This window comes from Doryrhamphus excisus, linkage group LG9 (assembly GCF_037039965.1).
Source record: "Doryrhamphus excisus strain RoL-2023G ecotype Guam linkage group LG9, RoL_Dexc_Guam_v1.1, whole genome shotgun sequence".
Lineage (NCBI taxonomy): Eukaryota > Metazoa > Chordata > Actinopteri > Syngnathiformes > Syngnathidae > Doryrhamphus > Doryrhamphus excisus.
In genome coordinates, this window is record NC_136365.1 from 17,615,057 (window position 1) to 17,633,471 (window position 18,415).

General features: G+C 41.4%; 1 protein-coding gene across 1 annotated transcript in view; it reads left to right on the forward strand.

The window, feature by feature from the left end:
- cntln (centlein, centrosomal protein) overlaps positions 1–18,415 on the forward strand; it is a 111,768-nt gene that overhangs the window by 44,063 nt on the left and 49,290 nt on the right. Inside the window, exons 13-15 of the mRNA XM_058066876.2 lie at positions 8,396–8,496; positions 13,304–13,401; positions 15,380–15,882. Coding sequence (XP_057922859.2) covers positions 8,396–8,496; positions 13,304–13,401; positions 15,380–15,882 — 702 coding nt within the window. The remainder of the gene's footprint in view (positions 1–8,395; positions 8,497–13,303; positions 13,402–15,379; positions 15,883–18,415) is intronic.

Genomic DNA, 18,415 nt, shown 5'->3' on the forward strand with positions numbered 1-18,415 from the left:
AAATAAATAAATTTGTAAATAAATTATCGATAATTGTTGAAAAAAAAACAAACTTCATGATAGTTACTAACGGTCGGAGACGCTGGTGCTTCTCTTAATATAGATGGCATTGAAGTTAATCGAGTAATGGAAACCAGGTTTTTCAATATATGTTTTGTAGGCATTTCCCCATACTTCAGTGCAGTAGATCAGACATGTAAAATCATGGTGTACGGTAGAAAGTGATATAGATATTGCCTAAAATTGTTAAAATTTCACAAATTAGTAGATTATAGTATTTTGCCAAATATGCTGAAAAATGACAAAAAACAATTGCCAATCAACATTCAGAAAATATTTGAAAAAAGAGAAACAAAGTCTAAGTTCAAAGGAACAGAGATTTAAAAAAAAAAAAAAAAACAACATGATTCAGGGCTAAACTGATGGAATGTCGTGTTTTTTGTAGGAGTCATTTTATGGAACAATCTGAAAAAGAATCCAAGTCATTCAAGTCAGGCATCATTGAAAGGAATGGTTAAAGCCAGTATGTTCACGGAATATAAATATGTTACTTATGTTTGATTGTCATACCATGGTTATTTTTGTGGTGGGAAATAGAACTGAGGAGTTGTGTAGCTGGCTGCTATAAGTATATTTCTTTTGTTTATGTTGTTGTTTTTAATTGCTTTCCTTGTGGCTGGATTCTGGGTCTGGGGGCAGAGACAATAAGACTTGTCTTCTTTTAGCTCCGTTTCAATCTGGACTGAAGAGTCCTGTGTCTTATATTGTTTTTTTTAGAATGAAATAAATGTCCAGTTGGTGATACCAACGATACAAGAGAAGTCCATCAAAAGCCTTGGTCGCTGGTACAACGTTGATCTCAAAGACACCAATAACGTGGAACAACTGATGGAGGATACCATCACAGGCCTCAGGCAAATTAATAACACTGCTCTCCCAGGGAAGCTGAAGCTTTTGTGCTGCCAGTTTGGACTTTTGTCCAAAATGTGTACGTGGTCACCTTATCTAATGCTAACAGACTGGAGCGATTGGTTAACGCGCAAGTGAGTAGGTGGCTCAGACTGCCGAAATGCCTAAGTAGAATAGACCCCGATGGCAAGGGAACTCTCTCATTGCCAATTTCAAGCCTGGTAGAAGAGTACAAATGTACGGTTTGGTACACATGTGCATCGAACAATGTGTAAGCCTATCCAAGCTGTCTTCGGTCGAGAGGTGGAGTACATCCTGGACTGGTGGCCAGCCAATCACAGGGCACATATAGACAAACAACCATTCACACTCACATTCATACCTATGGAGAATTTAGAGTCATTTTCATGTTTTTGGAATGTGGGAGAAAACCGGAGTATCCGGAGAAAACCCACGCATGCACGGGGAGAACATGCAAACTCCACACAGAGATGCCCGAGGATGTAATTGAACTCGGGTCTCTGAGCTGTGAGGCCTGTGTGCTAACCACTCATCCGCCGTGCAGCCCTATAGTGGTCATATATTTCATATTACATATTCTCTTGTAAACGGTATTTGTATATAATCCTGGGTAAACTTACTTTTTAGGTTGTTTATGTTGTTTATTTGGATAGACTCCAGCACCCCCCGCGACCCTCGTGAGGAAAAGTGGTAGAAAATGAATGAATGAATAAATATTGTTTATTTTTAGATTGTTTGTTTATTTTATTCTATTTAACTGCTATTGTCCTCTATTGTTAATTTTCCCACTGAGGTACGGAAAAAGGTTCTTATCTATAAACTATATTTAATGAATCTTATCTTATCTTAAAATGGCAGCATTTTGTATGCCATTATAGTACAGTACCAATAATGGCAAAGGAGGAAAACTGTGAAGGTAACCATAGAGCAAGAAGGGATAGACTAGGCTGCTCAGTATGTGCAGTATACTCAATTGAATATGTCTATTATGACCAAAAAGCACATAATAATAATTAAATCTAGCAATACGTGAAAAGGGCCACTAGGGGACATTCCAGGGGAGCTGTGCCAGGTCAGGTGATCTCACAGAAGTTTGACTTTATTAAAAAGGGAAGCAGTATCCTTTTTTTTCTGGGAAGAATTTTGAATTTTCACTGCACCTCGACTGCTGAATGCATTTCTGTGTTGTGATTGAGATGTCCTCGTGTCTGCAATGGCTGTCTAGTAACAGAAGACTACATGACATGCAGGGTGGGCCAGAAAACCCGCAGTGGGATCCTTTTTATCTGCCTCATTATGCGCCTTTCTCCACTCAGTGTCCGCGCTTGTTAATTGTTGTAAAAGGTTTGTTGGTAAAAAAAGAGGCAGGGATTATTTAGGCATCCTAAGTAGAGTAAACACATGCAGCGCGCCCGCAGACTTAAGATGCTACACTCAGACAACATCAAAGCATAAATTAGCCAGCGTTTACTAGTGGGGGGGTGCAAAGCCTTTGAGATCATTTGCAGCGGCATCAGTGTAAGCTCCCGTACAGAGTGACCATTACAGACATGCCCCCCTCCCCACAACGGGCGACGTTGACTCTAATTAAGCTTAATAAAGTTCCCCACCATGTTACTCATCTTTCTTTTCGTTTCATCTTGATTGGCTAAAAGGTAATACATGTAATGAGTGTCTTTTGCCCCCGCCCTTCACAACCATGGAGGGGGGGACATATTTGCTCACCAGACCAAAATTTTTCTGCATGTTTTTAAGCTTTTCTCCTTCATTAATTATTTGGGAAATTAATTATTTTTCAGGGGGGTGTTATTTTGCACTTTGTAATTATAATGCATGCTTCAGTGTTGCCATGCGGTCTTAGCGTCTCTCAAAGCAGAAAAGAAATTAGGACATAAATAATGCACTTCAAAAATAAAAATGTGCTGTATTTAAGTAGTCACATAATCAGACATTAATTGTTTTTATTTATACAAATGCAAAAACAGGCATGCCTTCCCTATTAGTGGTCTACACCTTTTTCATGCATATGCTTATATTTACTGTATGTGTTTATTTATTCATATTACTCTTTGGTTTTTCTATTTTTTCCTTTTTTATTTTTATTTTTTTGGCTATAAACGGTATAGGCCGAGTGGTTAGCGAGCAGGCCTCACGGCTAGACCTGAGTTCAATTCCATCCTCGGACATCTGTGTGTGGAGTTTGCATTTTCTCCCCGTGCATGCGTGCGAGTACTCCGGTTTCCTTCCACATTCCAAAAATATGCTAGGTTAATTTGGCGACTCCAAATTGTCCATAAGTATGAATGTGAGTGTGAATGGTTGTTTGTCTATATGTGCCCTGTGATTGGCTTGCCACCAGTCCAGGGTGTACCACGCCTCTCGCCCGTAGACAGCTGGGATAGGCTCCAGCATCCACCGCGACCCTCGTGACGATAAGCGGTAGAAAATGAATGAAACAGTATAGTTGATAATTGACGGCGATTTATCTTTTTAAAATGTCCGCTTTTAACATACAACCCAAGTACAAGCCTGTCAACTTAAACAGAGGATCTGGCTTACAGCCATGCCCATATAAGGAAGTCCGCTCCTCTGTGACATCACAGAGGGGCAGTTTTACCTTCTGAAACCGAGCGTTTTGAGCCATCCCAAACTTCTTCAGGGCTCACTTCCAAATGCGCAAGCCTCTTTATCTGAAACGTTGGCATCGTTTAACACGAGAATACAACATTTTAACTACAGTTATATGTCATAAAAGTGGAAAAAGCATCATAGGTCCCCTTTAAATGCAGGAAGTGAAGAAACCATATGATACAGTAACTGATGATGCATTAATGTGCAAGTTGCAAGCATGTCCAAAACAAATGAAACCATTACCATTTTCAGACTTAGTTTGTCTTCTTACATTAGGCTCAGCTTAAATGCAACAACAACAAGCTACGGCCCCACCATCCCCACCCACTTCTTTTTACTTTATCCACTCGAGACCCTCTATGAACACGGAACCCTCTAGCTTGAGTCTGACTACAGGGGTATCCCCTCAACAGCCCTCAAAACAAGCTTCTTTCTCCAACAATGGAAATGCCAGAGGTATTTTTTTCCACTTTCTTCCTTGTATATTTTTATGTTCCTAACAAGTAGTTGTCTTCCTATAGTGCAAGCACAATGGCCGCAGATGATGCGGCTGTGCTGTTGTACACCCTTGTGGATGGAGGAGACCTGGCGGTTGTGTGCACCAAAGCTGAGCGAGATGCAGCATCGGTAGAGTGGAGATCAAATGACATAGAGAGAGAATTGCTGTGGGCGAAAGTTCTAGCGCTCTACAGGAGAGAAATTGTTTTCAAAAATGGGGCCAAAAAGAGCAGCTTGAAATACAGACTACCATTGCGGAGCGCATCAGCATGTTGCCTTTAGATATCTGTCCTTGCTTAAAATGTCTTCCGACCTCACAGTTTCAAGAAATAGAGATAGGAGTCTTTATTTACTAATACCGTATAGGATTATAGGGATGTTATTTAATGTCTACAGGTCTCTTGAGAGCCAGGTTTCTGTACTTCGTTACAACACTACAGCCCATGTGATCACAAAAGCAGTAGCATGCTAGTGTGCTGACAAAGTACTAGTAGGAGCAACATCAAAGTTGAAAAAGTCATGGAAGTCAAGTCCCCAGCTATGGCACAGGACACAAACCCCATCGAGCATTTGAAGTTGCGCCACAAAAAACAGCATGAGGAACAAACCCCAAACGTTCGTCCCCAACACAAACCACCAATGCTGTGAGAACGTGAGTTTTTCCTTAGAACTATTGTTACTGACTATTGTTCAAGGAATATCACTTGATTAAGCCTTTTCTAACATTCCACACCACAAAGTTTTATAACTTGTGTTGATATCGAGTCGGATAGACATGCGTATCGACTGCGTACTGTTATTGGTATCGTATCAGAAGTGAAATAGTTGTAACGAGACACCCCTAGTTACTTGTGCATGCTTCGAATGCCCTCCGCTCATGAGACGGGATGATACACAATATTGAGTTTATGAGAACAAGACAAGATGATATTTTAACATTACTTTGAAGAAAACTACAATGACAAAATAAACAACCGGAAAAACAAGCCCATTCATTCATTTTGTACCGCTAATCCTAACGGGGGTCGCAGGGATGCTGGAGCCTATCCCAGCTGTCTTCGGGCAAGAGGCGGGGTACAACCTGGACTGGTCGCCAGCCAATCATATATAGACAAACAACCATTCACACTCACATTCATACCTATGGACAATTTGGAGTCATGCTAGTAAACTAGCATGTTTTCTGAATGTGGGAGGAAACCGGAATACCCGGAGAAAACCCACGTATGCACGGGGAGAACATGCAAACTCCACACAGAGATGATCGAGGGTGGGATTGAACTCGGGTCTCCTAGCTGTGAGGTCTGAGTGCTAACCACTCGAGCGCCGTGCAGCCCGGAAGAACAAGCTTTTTTTTTAACTCACAAAATAATGAATGTATATTTTGGAAAAAAAAAATATGTTGCCAGCATGTAGCCTTAAACTGTTGAAAAATTGAAACAAACAACAAGTCAAAGCACTAGGAGTTGTAACTGCTACTACTAATCATTAATTGATGTGTAGCTATGTAAAGGAACCAGGGAGTCAGGAAATAGATGCTACTATGTTTTGAAGTATTTTGATCTGACAAATCTTTAGTAACTTTGATCAAATGTAGAATTACTCCAGCTTCTGCTTGAACATTAACACGACAGCAACTGTTTATGGAAAAAACAGATACACACCTCGAGCGATTTGCAAGGTTTATGTTTGTGCATAAAGCACTAGGAGTTGTAACTGCTACTACTAATCATTAATTGATGTGTATCTTTGTAAAGGAACCAGGGAGTCATGAAATAGATTCTACTATGTTTTGAAGTATTTTGATCTGACAAATCTTTAGTAACTTTGATCAAATGTAGAATTACTTCCGCTTCTGCTTGGACATTAACACGACAGCAACTGTTTATGGAAAAAACAGATACACACCTCGAGCGATTTGCAAGGTTTATGTTTGTGCATAAAGCACTAGGAGTTGTAACTGCTACTACTAATCATTAATTGATGTGTATCTTTGTAAAGGAACCAGGGAGTCGTGAAATAGATTCTACTATGTTTTGAAGTATTTTGATCTGACAAATCTTTAGTAACTTTGATCAAATGTAGAATTACTCCCGCTTCTGCTTGGACATTAACACGACAGCAACTGTTCATGGAAAAAACAGATACACACCTTGAGCGATTTGCAAGGTTTATGTTTGTGCATAAAGCACTAGGAGTTGTAACTGCTACTACTAATCATGAATTGATGTGTATCTTTGTAAAGGAACCAAGGAGTCATGAAATAGATACACACCTTGAGCGGTTTGCAAGGTTTATGTTTGTGCATAAAGCATTTAATGTATGGTTCCAATTTTACGTCGTGCACTGCCACTTCCATTTTACTGTACTTGTACTGTATTGTCATTCCCAGTATAGCGATGCTGTAGTTCAGTCTGATTGGATTGGTTTTTATTTTGTGACACACCTTTTGAAATGAAATTATTTTTCCTACTCGAGTTCACAGTGATTACAAAATTTGACATCAAACATGGCAGCACCCAGAGGTCAAATAGAAGATTCTAAAACCACGTCACCAAGTTACCAACTCTGATCTGCATGTCAAATTTGATTTATATAGCGTCAATTTACTAGAGAAATTATTGTGTACACATTGAAAAAACGACCCGAACCTCACATGAACAATTTGGCACATTCACTTAAGTGCACCTGTAATGGTAACATAATCACTGTTATTGTAATTGTTGCTATTCAAATTATTATTATGTCGTCAGCCATGTCTTTTCAGAGATGTGACAAAATTTTAAGTGGAATTTTTTTTTTTAATTCAATATCGCGAATGTGACTTTTGTTACTTTGTTGTTTGGAGCTAAAATAACAAATAACTGACCTACTATATGTCATAATTGGAGCAAGATAATTACAGTATGTCCTTTCAGTCTAGCCTTTTGTCTGGCACATCCATTATTATTGTGGCACAGCACAATTATTCAATATAATCCCTTTCTTCATTTGAGAACCAAATTGAATGTTTTTGCATGTTTTTTTTGTTGTTTTTTTTTAGGAGGGGGTTAGCTGCCTTTTGTATCAATAACACCAGCATCTCCAAGAGGAACATGAGATGGATCAGGCACCTTCCACTTACTGCATATTTCAGCTCATTTGTCCCATTAACAGCCGGGACACAGGAGGCAGCGCTGGTGCCTCATCGACTTGAGTTCATTTATGGAGGAAAATCCATAAAAGAGCGACACATATCCATCTGCTTCCTCCCCTCCTCGGGGATAGTCATTTGTGTACTTATTTAAGCTGCGGTCAGCCATTAGGCCAGGCGTTTACTGGACTGTGAGGGCTAAAAAGCTAATTATTTCCCTTCCCTGTGCAATGGCCATAACTTTTCCCCAGGTTGTTTTTCCTGGCATTTGGCAAGAGAAACATCTCTTGTAAAATTAAAGAGTTAGTTAATTGCCATTGTGGTGTCCACGGTACACCAAATACAACTGGATATAGTGCGTGTTGGGTTTGTATAAAGGAGGTTCGTGCCACTACACTAACTGGAGATTGTCTCTGCCGTTTCGCTCTCGACTTTGGAGCAGAGGGGAGGGAAATTAGGTGTGTGTTTTTCAGGTGTTCCTGTCTCACCGGGCTTGTGCGGGTAATCCTCGCTAGACTTTGAGTCCTAATAATAACTTGAAAGTGCAAAGTCTCCAGAATGGCTGCACATACAGTAATTAGCCTTTAGCAGGAATCAAGCTAATTGCAGAGTGGTAATTGGGCACACTTTCTCAGTCGGCTTGTCTGCACGACGCGCACACTATGCACCGCTTCCTCCCACCTTTGCGTTTCCTCTCACTTGTCACTTTGATTTTCTTTTGAATAAAAAAAAAAAATACACTTTAATTAATTTCTTCTTCATGTCATCTCTTCTGGTGGGAGGTGAATTCAGAGCATGGGATTCAGAGAGAAACGTGTTACTACAATAATGGAGTCCGCAGTGGGATGTAGTGGGATATTTGTGGAAATTTGAAACTGTTCATTATATACAGTAGTGTGTGTGTGTGTGTGTTTAAAAAAAAAAAACAGATATGACAATACAACAGAACCTCCACATTTTTTTACTTCCTATTTCTATATAATAACTACAATCCAAGTATAAAGAGAAGTAATTTACTGTACAATAAAACTAAAATAAAACAAAGACTCACACTTTGAAGACTAGTTTGTGGGAACAAGAAGGTTTTCACCTTGTGGTGTGTTATGTAGTGTCATAAGTGTATCATTAGTGTCGAAAAAAACAAGGTTTGACTGTATTATGAATGGAATATAATTTGCGTCATCTGTGTATGTGTGGTTGCAGGACCGGCTTGGATGAAGAACTGGACATGCTGCGAGTCCAGTCTGCAGTAGACCGGGCCACTGTGAAAGAACTCCACCTCTGTCTCACTGAAGAACACCAAGGTGAATCATGCTGCATTTCTATTCTTTCTATTTCTATTCTATTCTGTGTCATCACGCCATTATGTAGTGATGGCTTTTGACTGCATGTCCTTCATTGAATACAGGGAACACTCATGCTGCTCTATTGGGTTGGAATGTCCCACCTTTAACATTGTACTATTAATGTAAGAACTGTAAGAACCAGCATAGAAAAGATACAGGCTGGACATGACGCCACCTTTTGACTCTTCTTCTCTGTGCCAATTTGTGTGTCGAATTAACAAGGCAACCCTCATTGGAATTAATTGGACAACTCAATTAGGACTTCATCACACCCTCCCCCCCCTCTCTCTCTCTGCTAATTGATTAGTAGATCAAGCAATGTTCATCTTGTCAGTGCCAATACCGATCCCTATGTTAAAAAGCACATCACTTTTAATTCAATCTGCATCCTTTTTGTCAGACGGTGACCACCACAACCACTATGGCTTTAATTAAGCAGCTCAATAACACATCTGTCCTGCATCACTTTAATCTTCCTCATCATCAATGATGGCGTCTGTTGGAAGAGGTGCGATAAAGTGATTTAAAGAACGGCACTAATTAAAACGGAGGGTCCTTTTCAATTGACAATCGAGCATAAGATAATTACTCAGTGATGTTGTGGACTTTTTTATGTGACATGATACACAGTCAGCGACTTGATGTTACTCGTGATGCTAACATTGGATTGTTGCAAATGCAGTGTCCTAAAATGAAGTCTAAAAAGAAGTTAAGCGCTAATGTAATGGAGAAACATGACAACTATGCTTTTTGAATAGTGGCGACATACAAAACTGAGTACGCCCCTCATTAGGGCTGGGTTAAACGATTATTTTTGTCATCGATTCTAACCTAGAAAATAGTAAATATCGATTAATCTTAGAAATTTACTTTTTAAATCCGATTTGATTCGATTTCGATTCAATTATTGATTATCCCCCAACAAATGTGACCTATATTGCAATGAATGCTAATTTATCTCCATGAATAAAACACGAATTTATTATATATTTTCTAATATATTTTCAATTTTCATATGTTCAAAAATTAATTGTATTGAACAATACAACAATGGAATCCCATTATAACAAAAATAATAAATCAAACTTTCTTTCAATAAATAAAACTATTATAAAAACACAATCTGAGTCACAATACAAACATAACGTCGTCCCAGCCCTACCTCTCACACTGTGTGGCCACATGCTAACCACTCGTCCACCATGCAGCCAATTGCAAACAAGCATTAAAGTGAATCAGTTGATCACTTCATTTAAAAGCCAAAATCTTGATAAAAATGTGGGTTCAATGATGTATTCACACTCATGATGTCTGGATGGAAAAGGCAAAAAAGCTTTCTCTCTTTGAACGTGATCGGATTGCTGAGCTGCATATGCAAGGCACACAGCCCACCAATGCTGCACAGGGTAGACCCAGTAAAACAGTCATTTGAAACTTCTTAAAAGATTCTGTGGTTTATGGAACAGAAACGTGAAGTGGTAGACCAGCCCTGAGGACCTGTTTAGCTGTCCGGCAGGACACAGGAACCATCCTTCACTCAAATGAAGGTTGGAAATGTTACCGGTACCAACTGCAGTCCAATAACCATCAGATGGAATCTGTGAGAGAAGAGTTTTAAGAACATAGAACGTCTTCAAAGACTACAAAATTGCCCATTTGGAATTTGCGTCAGAGCACCAATCATGGGACACTGAAAAGTGGAAGGAAGTTTTATACTCTAATGAAAAAAACGTTAACCTTGACGGTCTTGGTGGCTTTCAATGTGACAAGGAGATCCCACCTGAGATCCACGGTACAATTTTCCTTCAATGGAGCTTGAGGTTGTGCAGGGGCGTCAAACAGAAGGATGGATGGATGGAAAGGCAAGTTTACAAAAATGGACATCAGTTCCAGACAGCTATCTTCACCACTTGGAGCAACATTCCCACAAGCCACACCCATTTTTGTGGTGATTAACAAGAACGGTGCAGCTACTCATTACGAAATCGTTTTTTGGGGTTTGAGCTATGGTCTTAAACTTTTGACCAGCAGATAGAGTCACATTTCTCACTTCCGTTTCTTCTTTTTGGAAGCTCTTCTTAGAACCTTCTAAAGATCCAACAGCACAAAATGGAAATTCTTACTATTCTTCCACTGGTCTTAAAATTTTGTGTTCTGTGTGGCGGAAAAAAATTATGCAAAAATGTGATTTGTGTCAAAGATCTTCTCGTAAAAACTTTTTAGAATTTTTTTTAAAACCCTGCTTTCTGTCACCACAACAGATTGTAACGATATGTCAGTCGGAATTTAACTCTAACCTCAGCTATATTGAAAATAAGTTGTGAGTGACTACAACATTCTCTCCTGAACCTCTGTGACCTGATCAAAGAGCCGAGGGCTTGACGCGTTCACACAAGGATTATCTCTAACGAAAGGTAGCACATGAAAGGAAGCCGGCTTTTGTGCCCATGAGCAGACATGGAAGGGGACATTAATGTATGCCGCCTTGCCATGACCACCTCCTCCGCCTCCTCCTCCAGCGGCAGGTGACTAGGGAGCCACCACGTCTTCTTATCAAGGTGCTGCTGAGGTGACAACTCCCAAACCGTCGGTGCCAGAGCTGCTAGGGTAAATTACTCCCAACATGGTTATGTATCGCCGGCGAATAGAGCAGCCCCTCCTGTCCTGTTTGGCTGCTTCCTTCTGATTGGATGTGACATGCCCGGGAAGACAAAAGAGCTGGCTAATTCGAAGTAACAAACTTCCCAGGACAAAGCATCCATGCAGCACAAGAGAGCAGCGCAACAGAGCCCGCTCGCGTTTCACTTTGTCCTTCATTTGCCTTTAACCAAGCCCCGGGTAACTGACCTCAGATGTCAACGACTGAATTATTAGAGCCAGAAATGTCCTCATCGTCACAATTTAATGTAGATTCCATGTTACATTGTCAGTTAATTTGGGATCTACTGTGTAGAACAGGCCTTCGTACACCTGTGTGCACTCCCTGCATTGTCACGACGTGCTTCTGCAAACATTGTTTAATGTACAATAAGACATAATGTTCAAGGTCATAGATGTTTGCTCACACAAGGTACTGGAAAATGGTCAATCAAGTTTCCGTTCATGGAAAACACATGGGAAATGTGTAAAAATGTCAATTATGTGAAGAGTTATCAGTGAAGTTATCCTGGAGTATTATTCCAGGATAAAAGATAAGCAGGTGTATCTCTTGTATCTCTAGTATTGATCTGTGTGACATTAGAAAGTGTCTGTAAAGAATGAAATTTTCCGGGGAAAATAATTCCAAGGAAAGGACAGGCAATACTCTATCCAAATCCAAGACGAGCAACCTGTACGCAATCGTTAAAACAGGGGTCTCAAACTCAATTTACTTGGGGGCCACTGGAGCTCGGGTCTGGGTGAGACTGGGCCGCATCAGGTTTTCCAAAAAAAAAAAAAAAAACAACATTTATTAAAAACAAAACAAACAAAAAAAAAACGTCGCTTTGGTTCCAATTTTCTACAAGAAAAGCTCTGATAAAACATTCCACTGTTCTAAAATAAATAAAATAAAATTTAAAAAAAATTAAATAAAATGTAAATAAATTTTTTTTTATTTTTCTACACAAAATAAGATAAAAAATAAATAAATAAATCAAGAATAAACAAAATCAATCAGTAATAAATAAATAAATATGATAATAATAATAATAAAACGGCAAATAATAAAAACTTAAGAAACCACATATAGTTATTATATAGACAAATTATTTTTTTCAGATTAAAATGAACAAAGCATTATTAGAGCCCTGTAGACATGACAAAACACGACTATAGTCACATTTATACTCTTTTTATTTACAACATATTGCGCAACTGCAGGGTCTTGAGACACATGCTAACTCGCAAACTAGAGAGCTAGCGACCTAAACGGTTGCCTCCAAGTTATTTCCTTTAAACTTAAATAGCCAAAAACCACTTCCACACGGATAGGGAGGATAACTATTAACAGTTATTTAACCTTTAACATGAACATTAATCAAACGTAATAATTTTTTCTGGGTACATGATACCATACAGCATCCATATCAAACTTGCGCGGGCCGCACACGGGCGGGGGCCTCTAAGTAGTGTCCTGCGGGCCAAATTTGGCCCGCAGGCCGCGTGTTTGAGGCCCCTGCGTTAAAACGTTTGAGGAAAATGGTAACTCTGGGCCTTGTTATGGCCTCCATGTGCCCGTATGCACTCCCTACAATCGCCTTACCAAATGCCTCTCCTTTCTACCTGTTTTCTGTCCTGTTCCACTCTGATGATGATGATGATGTTCCCTTTATTTCTTTTTAAGTCAAGGCTGATAGTGAAGTTCTCTGTTAGTCTGTGCATATAAGCTGTCCATTGGGGGATCCTACCGGACTACAAAGCAGTGCTGCCCGGGGCTGTACAGTGTTCACCAGAGATTCAAGTACTTCTTGCATTTGTTTAAGCTCCCCCGGGAGAAGCTGCACGTTGTTTACCTTTTTAACATTGTTTTCCCCATGCCCTTGTGGACTTTTAAATAAACACTTTTCTATTATTTAGGGTGACTACAGTCAAGAGTCTATAAGAAAAAGGCAAAGCTTGCCTTCGCTTTGACTGACAGTGAAAAGGAAAAAAAATATGCCTTATAAATGGAATTAGAGGAATAGTAACGCTAATTGATTTAATGCAGCCCCTTTTTATCATTCTATTGATTGAGCCGCCCGGGTTTGACGCACCGTGTCATAACAACCTTTGTTCTCCTGTGCAGAGCTGCTTGGCAAAGTGGTGGAGCAGCGTCGGGTCAGAAGAAGCACTCTGAAAAAGCCCTCTGTTTCTTCACAGCGATTTGAAGAGTCGTTTAAAAAGGTACAGCGCTATACCGTCGCTAAGTGTTCTTTGTCACCACCAAAAAAAGACATAACTCCAGCACAATGGCGCTCAGAAAATTAGCTTCTGTTCTGTCTGGAGTGATTTGAAAGTGTAATTTGTGTGTGTGTGTGTGTGTGTGTGTGTGTGTGTGTGTGTGAGTGTGAGTGGTCCAGTCACATTTTGGTCAGCGACTCATGTTTTTTTTTTTCCACTCTCTAGCCATGCATTAGATAAATTGGTCACTCATTTTTGCATCAATTATCAACTGTTAACCATATTTTTAAAAGCTACTCTAGTTCATTGCCACCCATCTGCTTTTTGGCACCCTTTCCTTTGCGAATGGGGAGAGCAGGACACCCCCCCCCCCCCCCCACGCCCACAAAAAATGCCCGGAGGCACAAGCCCAGCAGGCATTAACAGACTCGTCGAAGAATCTAACAAAAGAACTAAGTACTACTGGTTAATGTCTAGAGATGAGGTTTTTAAGATGGGCCTTTTAAATGTCAATGTTGTTGATGTACAGTGTGGCGGCCATTTATTGTTATAATAAACAGTTTCAAATGCATGAAACTCAATCTGCAGCCATCCAAAAACACTTAACTACACAGGCAGTGCTTCAACTAGTATTTTTACTCTCTTGTCTTATAGTTATCAAACATAAATACCTGTTTGTATAACAACACTAAATGGAAATGTAATAAAAAGAAAATACAATCATAATAAAACTCATCTGTGTTAGAATGGCAGCCGAGTGGTTAGCATGCAGGCCTCAAAGCTAGTGAGGCCTGCGTTCAATTCCACCCTCGGCCATCTCTGTTCTCCCTGTGCATGCGTGGCTTTTCTCCGGGTACTTCGGTTTCCTCCCACATTCCAAAAACATGCTAGGTTAATCGGCGACTCCAAATTGTCCATAGGTATGAATGTGAGTGTGAATGGTTGTTTGTCTATATGTGCCCTGTGATTGGCTGACCACCAGTCCAGGGTGTACCCCGCCTCTCGCCTGAAGACAGCTGGGATAGGCTCCAGCACCCCCTGCGACCCTCGTGAGGATAAACAGTAGAAAATGAATGAATGAATATTAGAATAGCAGAAGATGTATCGTGTCTATAGAAGGAAGTGAAGAAAGCGGATCACTAAATGCATGCTTGCAGATTGCTTTTCAGTATAAATAGTCTTCTTTTTGTTGTTATTATTATTGTCAGCATAGCTATTTTGTAGTGACAAGCCAGAATAAATGCATTTATATGTAATTTATAACAGTAATTTATAGGGGTTAATTGCTTTCAGACCCCACCACGATAAATGCATTTTTGCAAATGAGGATTCAATATTAAGAAACTGTAGACATGAAATAACACCGTTATAGTCATTTATAAAATCATAAAAGCCTGTCGTTGCTGATAAAGGCTGGTGCGTGTTACTAGTGACACCAGTCTTAAAAGGTAATATTTGTATTTTAGTTAATTGAGAACATTTTTATGCTTGAAAATGTTTAACTGAGGCCAAGAATGCGTTGCGTAAAAATGCATTTAGGACTAGTAATAGGCCGTAGTCAACCATGAAACAGCGATTGTTTATTAATTCATACATTTTTGAGAAAAAAAATGTATTGGAGTATGAGACGCCAATGTTCCAGTCGCAAAGGAGTGAGGGATGATCTCTCACATTATTTACCGCCAGGTCTCAAAAGGTTCCATTTCCAGTTCTATGGCAGTCATAGCATTTTGCCTCTTTGCCATACTGGGGTGTCAGTACAGAAAAATTGCTTTGCTTGACTTTCCAGGTACTGTATATTGTTAATTTTTGTTGCAATCTGGCTTCCCATTGCCATGTATATTCAACTCCGGTGTTCACATGGATTTTCTGCAATTAAAGCATGTCGGGAAATGTGAGCATTCACGGTGAAAATGGCTGCTATGCAAAGAAATATCTAATGTCTTATACCACTGAGGCTACAAATCTTTGATTCCTTCAGATTGAGCAGCTGGAGCGGAGGATGATGTCCCTGGAGGGGGAGAGCGAACGGCTGAGGGAAGAGAAACAGCAGCTCCTTGAGGCCAATGAAGAGTTGGCCCGCGACTGCCGCAAACTCCAAGCCTCGCTGGATCACATGCAAACCCAGGAATCTCTCGCCGCACAGGCTTTGGCCCAGGGGGAGCGTCATCGCGGCGAGATCGTGGCTCTCGAAGCCCGGCTGGCTGCCTCTCGGAAAGAGTCCTCCAAGCTCCATGATCAGTTGATGAAGCTGAGGCAGGAGTTGGGTGTTCTCAGAGCGGCCCGCGACTTCTACAGGAACCGCTCGGTGGGACCGGCACGGCTTGGTGGGACCACTAGCAGCATTAGCGGCAAGGCTAAGTTGAAAACAATTAAGCTCAGAGGTTCCAGCCATCGAAGCGTCATTCCCAATCAAGCTGTCAGCTGGCAAGGCCGCAGCCCCAGTCCCTCTAAGGACGAGTGGGAGGACATGAGCGTGGAGAGGTAATGATACACACACACACACACACACTGCTTCCCAACCTCATTATTTTTAGGTGTTTAGAGTGGGTTGGCGTTAACATCTGGGGGCCACGTAACATCGAGAGGACAGCGTGCATATGCAAAGCAAATGGGTGATTGAATTCCAACCTCTTGTCTAGTTGGTATTCAGGAACCAAAGAAGCAGGAATGATAGAGAGGCAGCGCGATGAGGCAGGGGAACCACTGTCAGATCCCGTGAAATGTCCTGGGACGCCTCGCTTGGAGCTTATTGACTGAAATTTGCATGCAAAATTAGCCATCTCTATGTTCAAAGTTGAAGCGGTGCCAGAAAAGCCCAGGCTTGAAGCGGGTGGGGGGGAATTGGGGGAACCGCGCCGCGCCGTGCCGCCAAAGTCTTGATACCATTCAGCGATGCTGTTTTCACGCACTTGTAATAACGCAAGCCCGGAATTGACGGTTTGGCAGTTTGATTTAATATACTGGTCCTTTGCATATTCACTAACACCCCCCCTTGACGCCGCTAAGGATCCCCCAGCAAGCACTAACCCACCCACTGTTCATGCGCCAAAGCTCGCCGTGTGTGTCGTTGTGTTGCTTGTCTTGTGTCGTGTCAATTCACAAATGTGTCTTTGCCTCTCTCTTTATTCCTGCCAGACGCACGTACGCACGCACACACACACGCACTCCTCTACTTGCCTTCATTTAGTTGGATAAATTTTGAATGACCCTACTCGGCTCAGTACCAGATGTCTACAAGCTGTTTAACAGCCTCTAAATTAAGACCCATCGACAGTAATTATTTCATGTATGTTTTATGCAAAAAAGCCACTGAGCCGTTTATTGAGTGATGGTCGGAATGATTTGATTTCAAACACTCGCAGCTATCGCTACTATTTATCTCCCCCCCGACCCTCTACTTCCTTCACCAACTAATTCATCAGACCGTAATCCACCCCCGTCCCGCTGGAGGCCGTTTAGCAGGGACTGGGTGCAGCTACGCCCGGCTTTCCTAATACCCTCCATGTGGCTAATAAGAAGCCGTCTAATAGATGCTTTACCTGCGAGGAGGATCTAAGTGGATTTGTGAAGACGGAGGTCTAAACTGAGATGTTGTCTTATTTAAGGCACCTGTCAACTCATTTGTTGCTGTAAAGCCTTCCACGCCTTCTCCTCTCGCCGGGGCCTTTCCTCGTCAATATGTCGAGTACTAATGTACTCTTTTCCTGCCTAAAGAAGTTTGGCCTAAAACGTGTCAAATGAAGATGTCCGACCTGTTAAAAGATGCTGACGGATCTTTGTTTTCATCCTCTGGCTCTCCCTCCCTTTTTTTTTCTCAAGTTTGAAACAGCTGGAGGCAGCTGACTGTTTGGAACGCATCAGCAATTTCACTGTTTGAGGTCAGAGTCAAGTCAAAAAACATTGTGGTATGGAATAAGGATGGACGTAATAATGATCGTTAAGACTTCTGTCTATTGTGTTGAATTGATTGTTGATTAATCACAAACGGAGTACAGTGCATGGGCGCGTACAGTGCGTTTGCTGTCTAAAGAAATACAACATACAGGTTTAAAGGCTAAATTATTATTCATTCATTCATTTTCTACCGCTTTTTCCTCACGAGGGTTGCGGGGGTGCTGGAGCCTATCCCAGCTGTCTTCGGGCGAGAGGCGGGGTACACCCTGGACTGGTCGCCAGCCAATCACTGGGCACATATAGACAAACAACCATTCACACTCACATTGATACCTATGGACAATTTGGAGTCGCTAATTAACCTAGCATGTTTTTGGAATGTGGGAGGAAACCGGAGTACCCGGAGAAAACCCACACATGCACGGGGAGAACATGCAAACTCTACACAGAGATGGCCGAGGGTGGAATTGAACCCTGGTCTCCTAGCTGTGAGGTCTGCGCGCTAACCACTCGAATGCCGTGCCACCTAATTATTATTCATTCATTCATTTTCTACCGCTTTTCCTCACAAAGGTCGCGGGGGGTGCTAGAGCCTATCCCAGCTGTCTTTGGGCGAGAGGCGGGGTACACCCTGGACTGGTGGCCAGCCAATCACAGGGCACATATAGACAAACAACCATTCACACTCACATTCATACCTATGGACAATTTGGAGTCACCAATTAACCTAGCATGTTTTTGGAATGTGGGAAAAACCCACGCATGCACGGGGAGAACATGCAAACTCCACACAAACCCTGGGTTTTCTCCGGGTACTCCGGTTTCCTCCCACATTCCAAAAACATGCTAGGTTAATTGGCGACTCCAAATTGTCCATAGGTATGAATGTGAGTGTGAATGGTTGTTTGTCTACATGTGCCCTGTGATTGGCTGGCCACCAGTCCAGGGTGTACCCCGCCTCTCGCCCGAAGACAGCTGGGATAGGCTCCAGCACCCCTGCGACCCTCGTGAGGAAAAAGCGGTAGAAAATAAATGAATGAATGAATGAATGTAAGTCAAGTGTATACTTAACTTATGAGAGCTGCGCTAGTCGGAGTAGATTCATTGGAGAAGCATTACT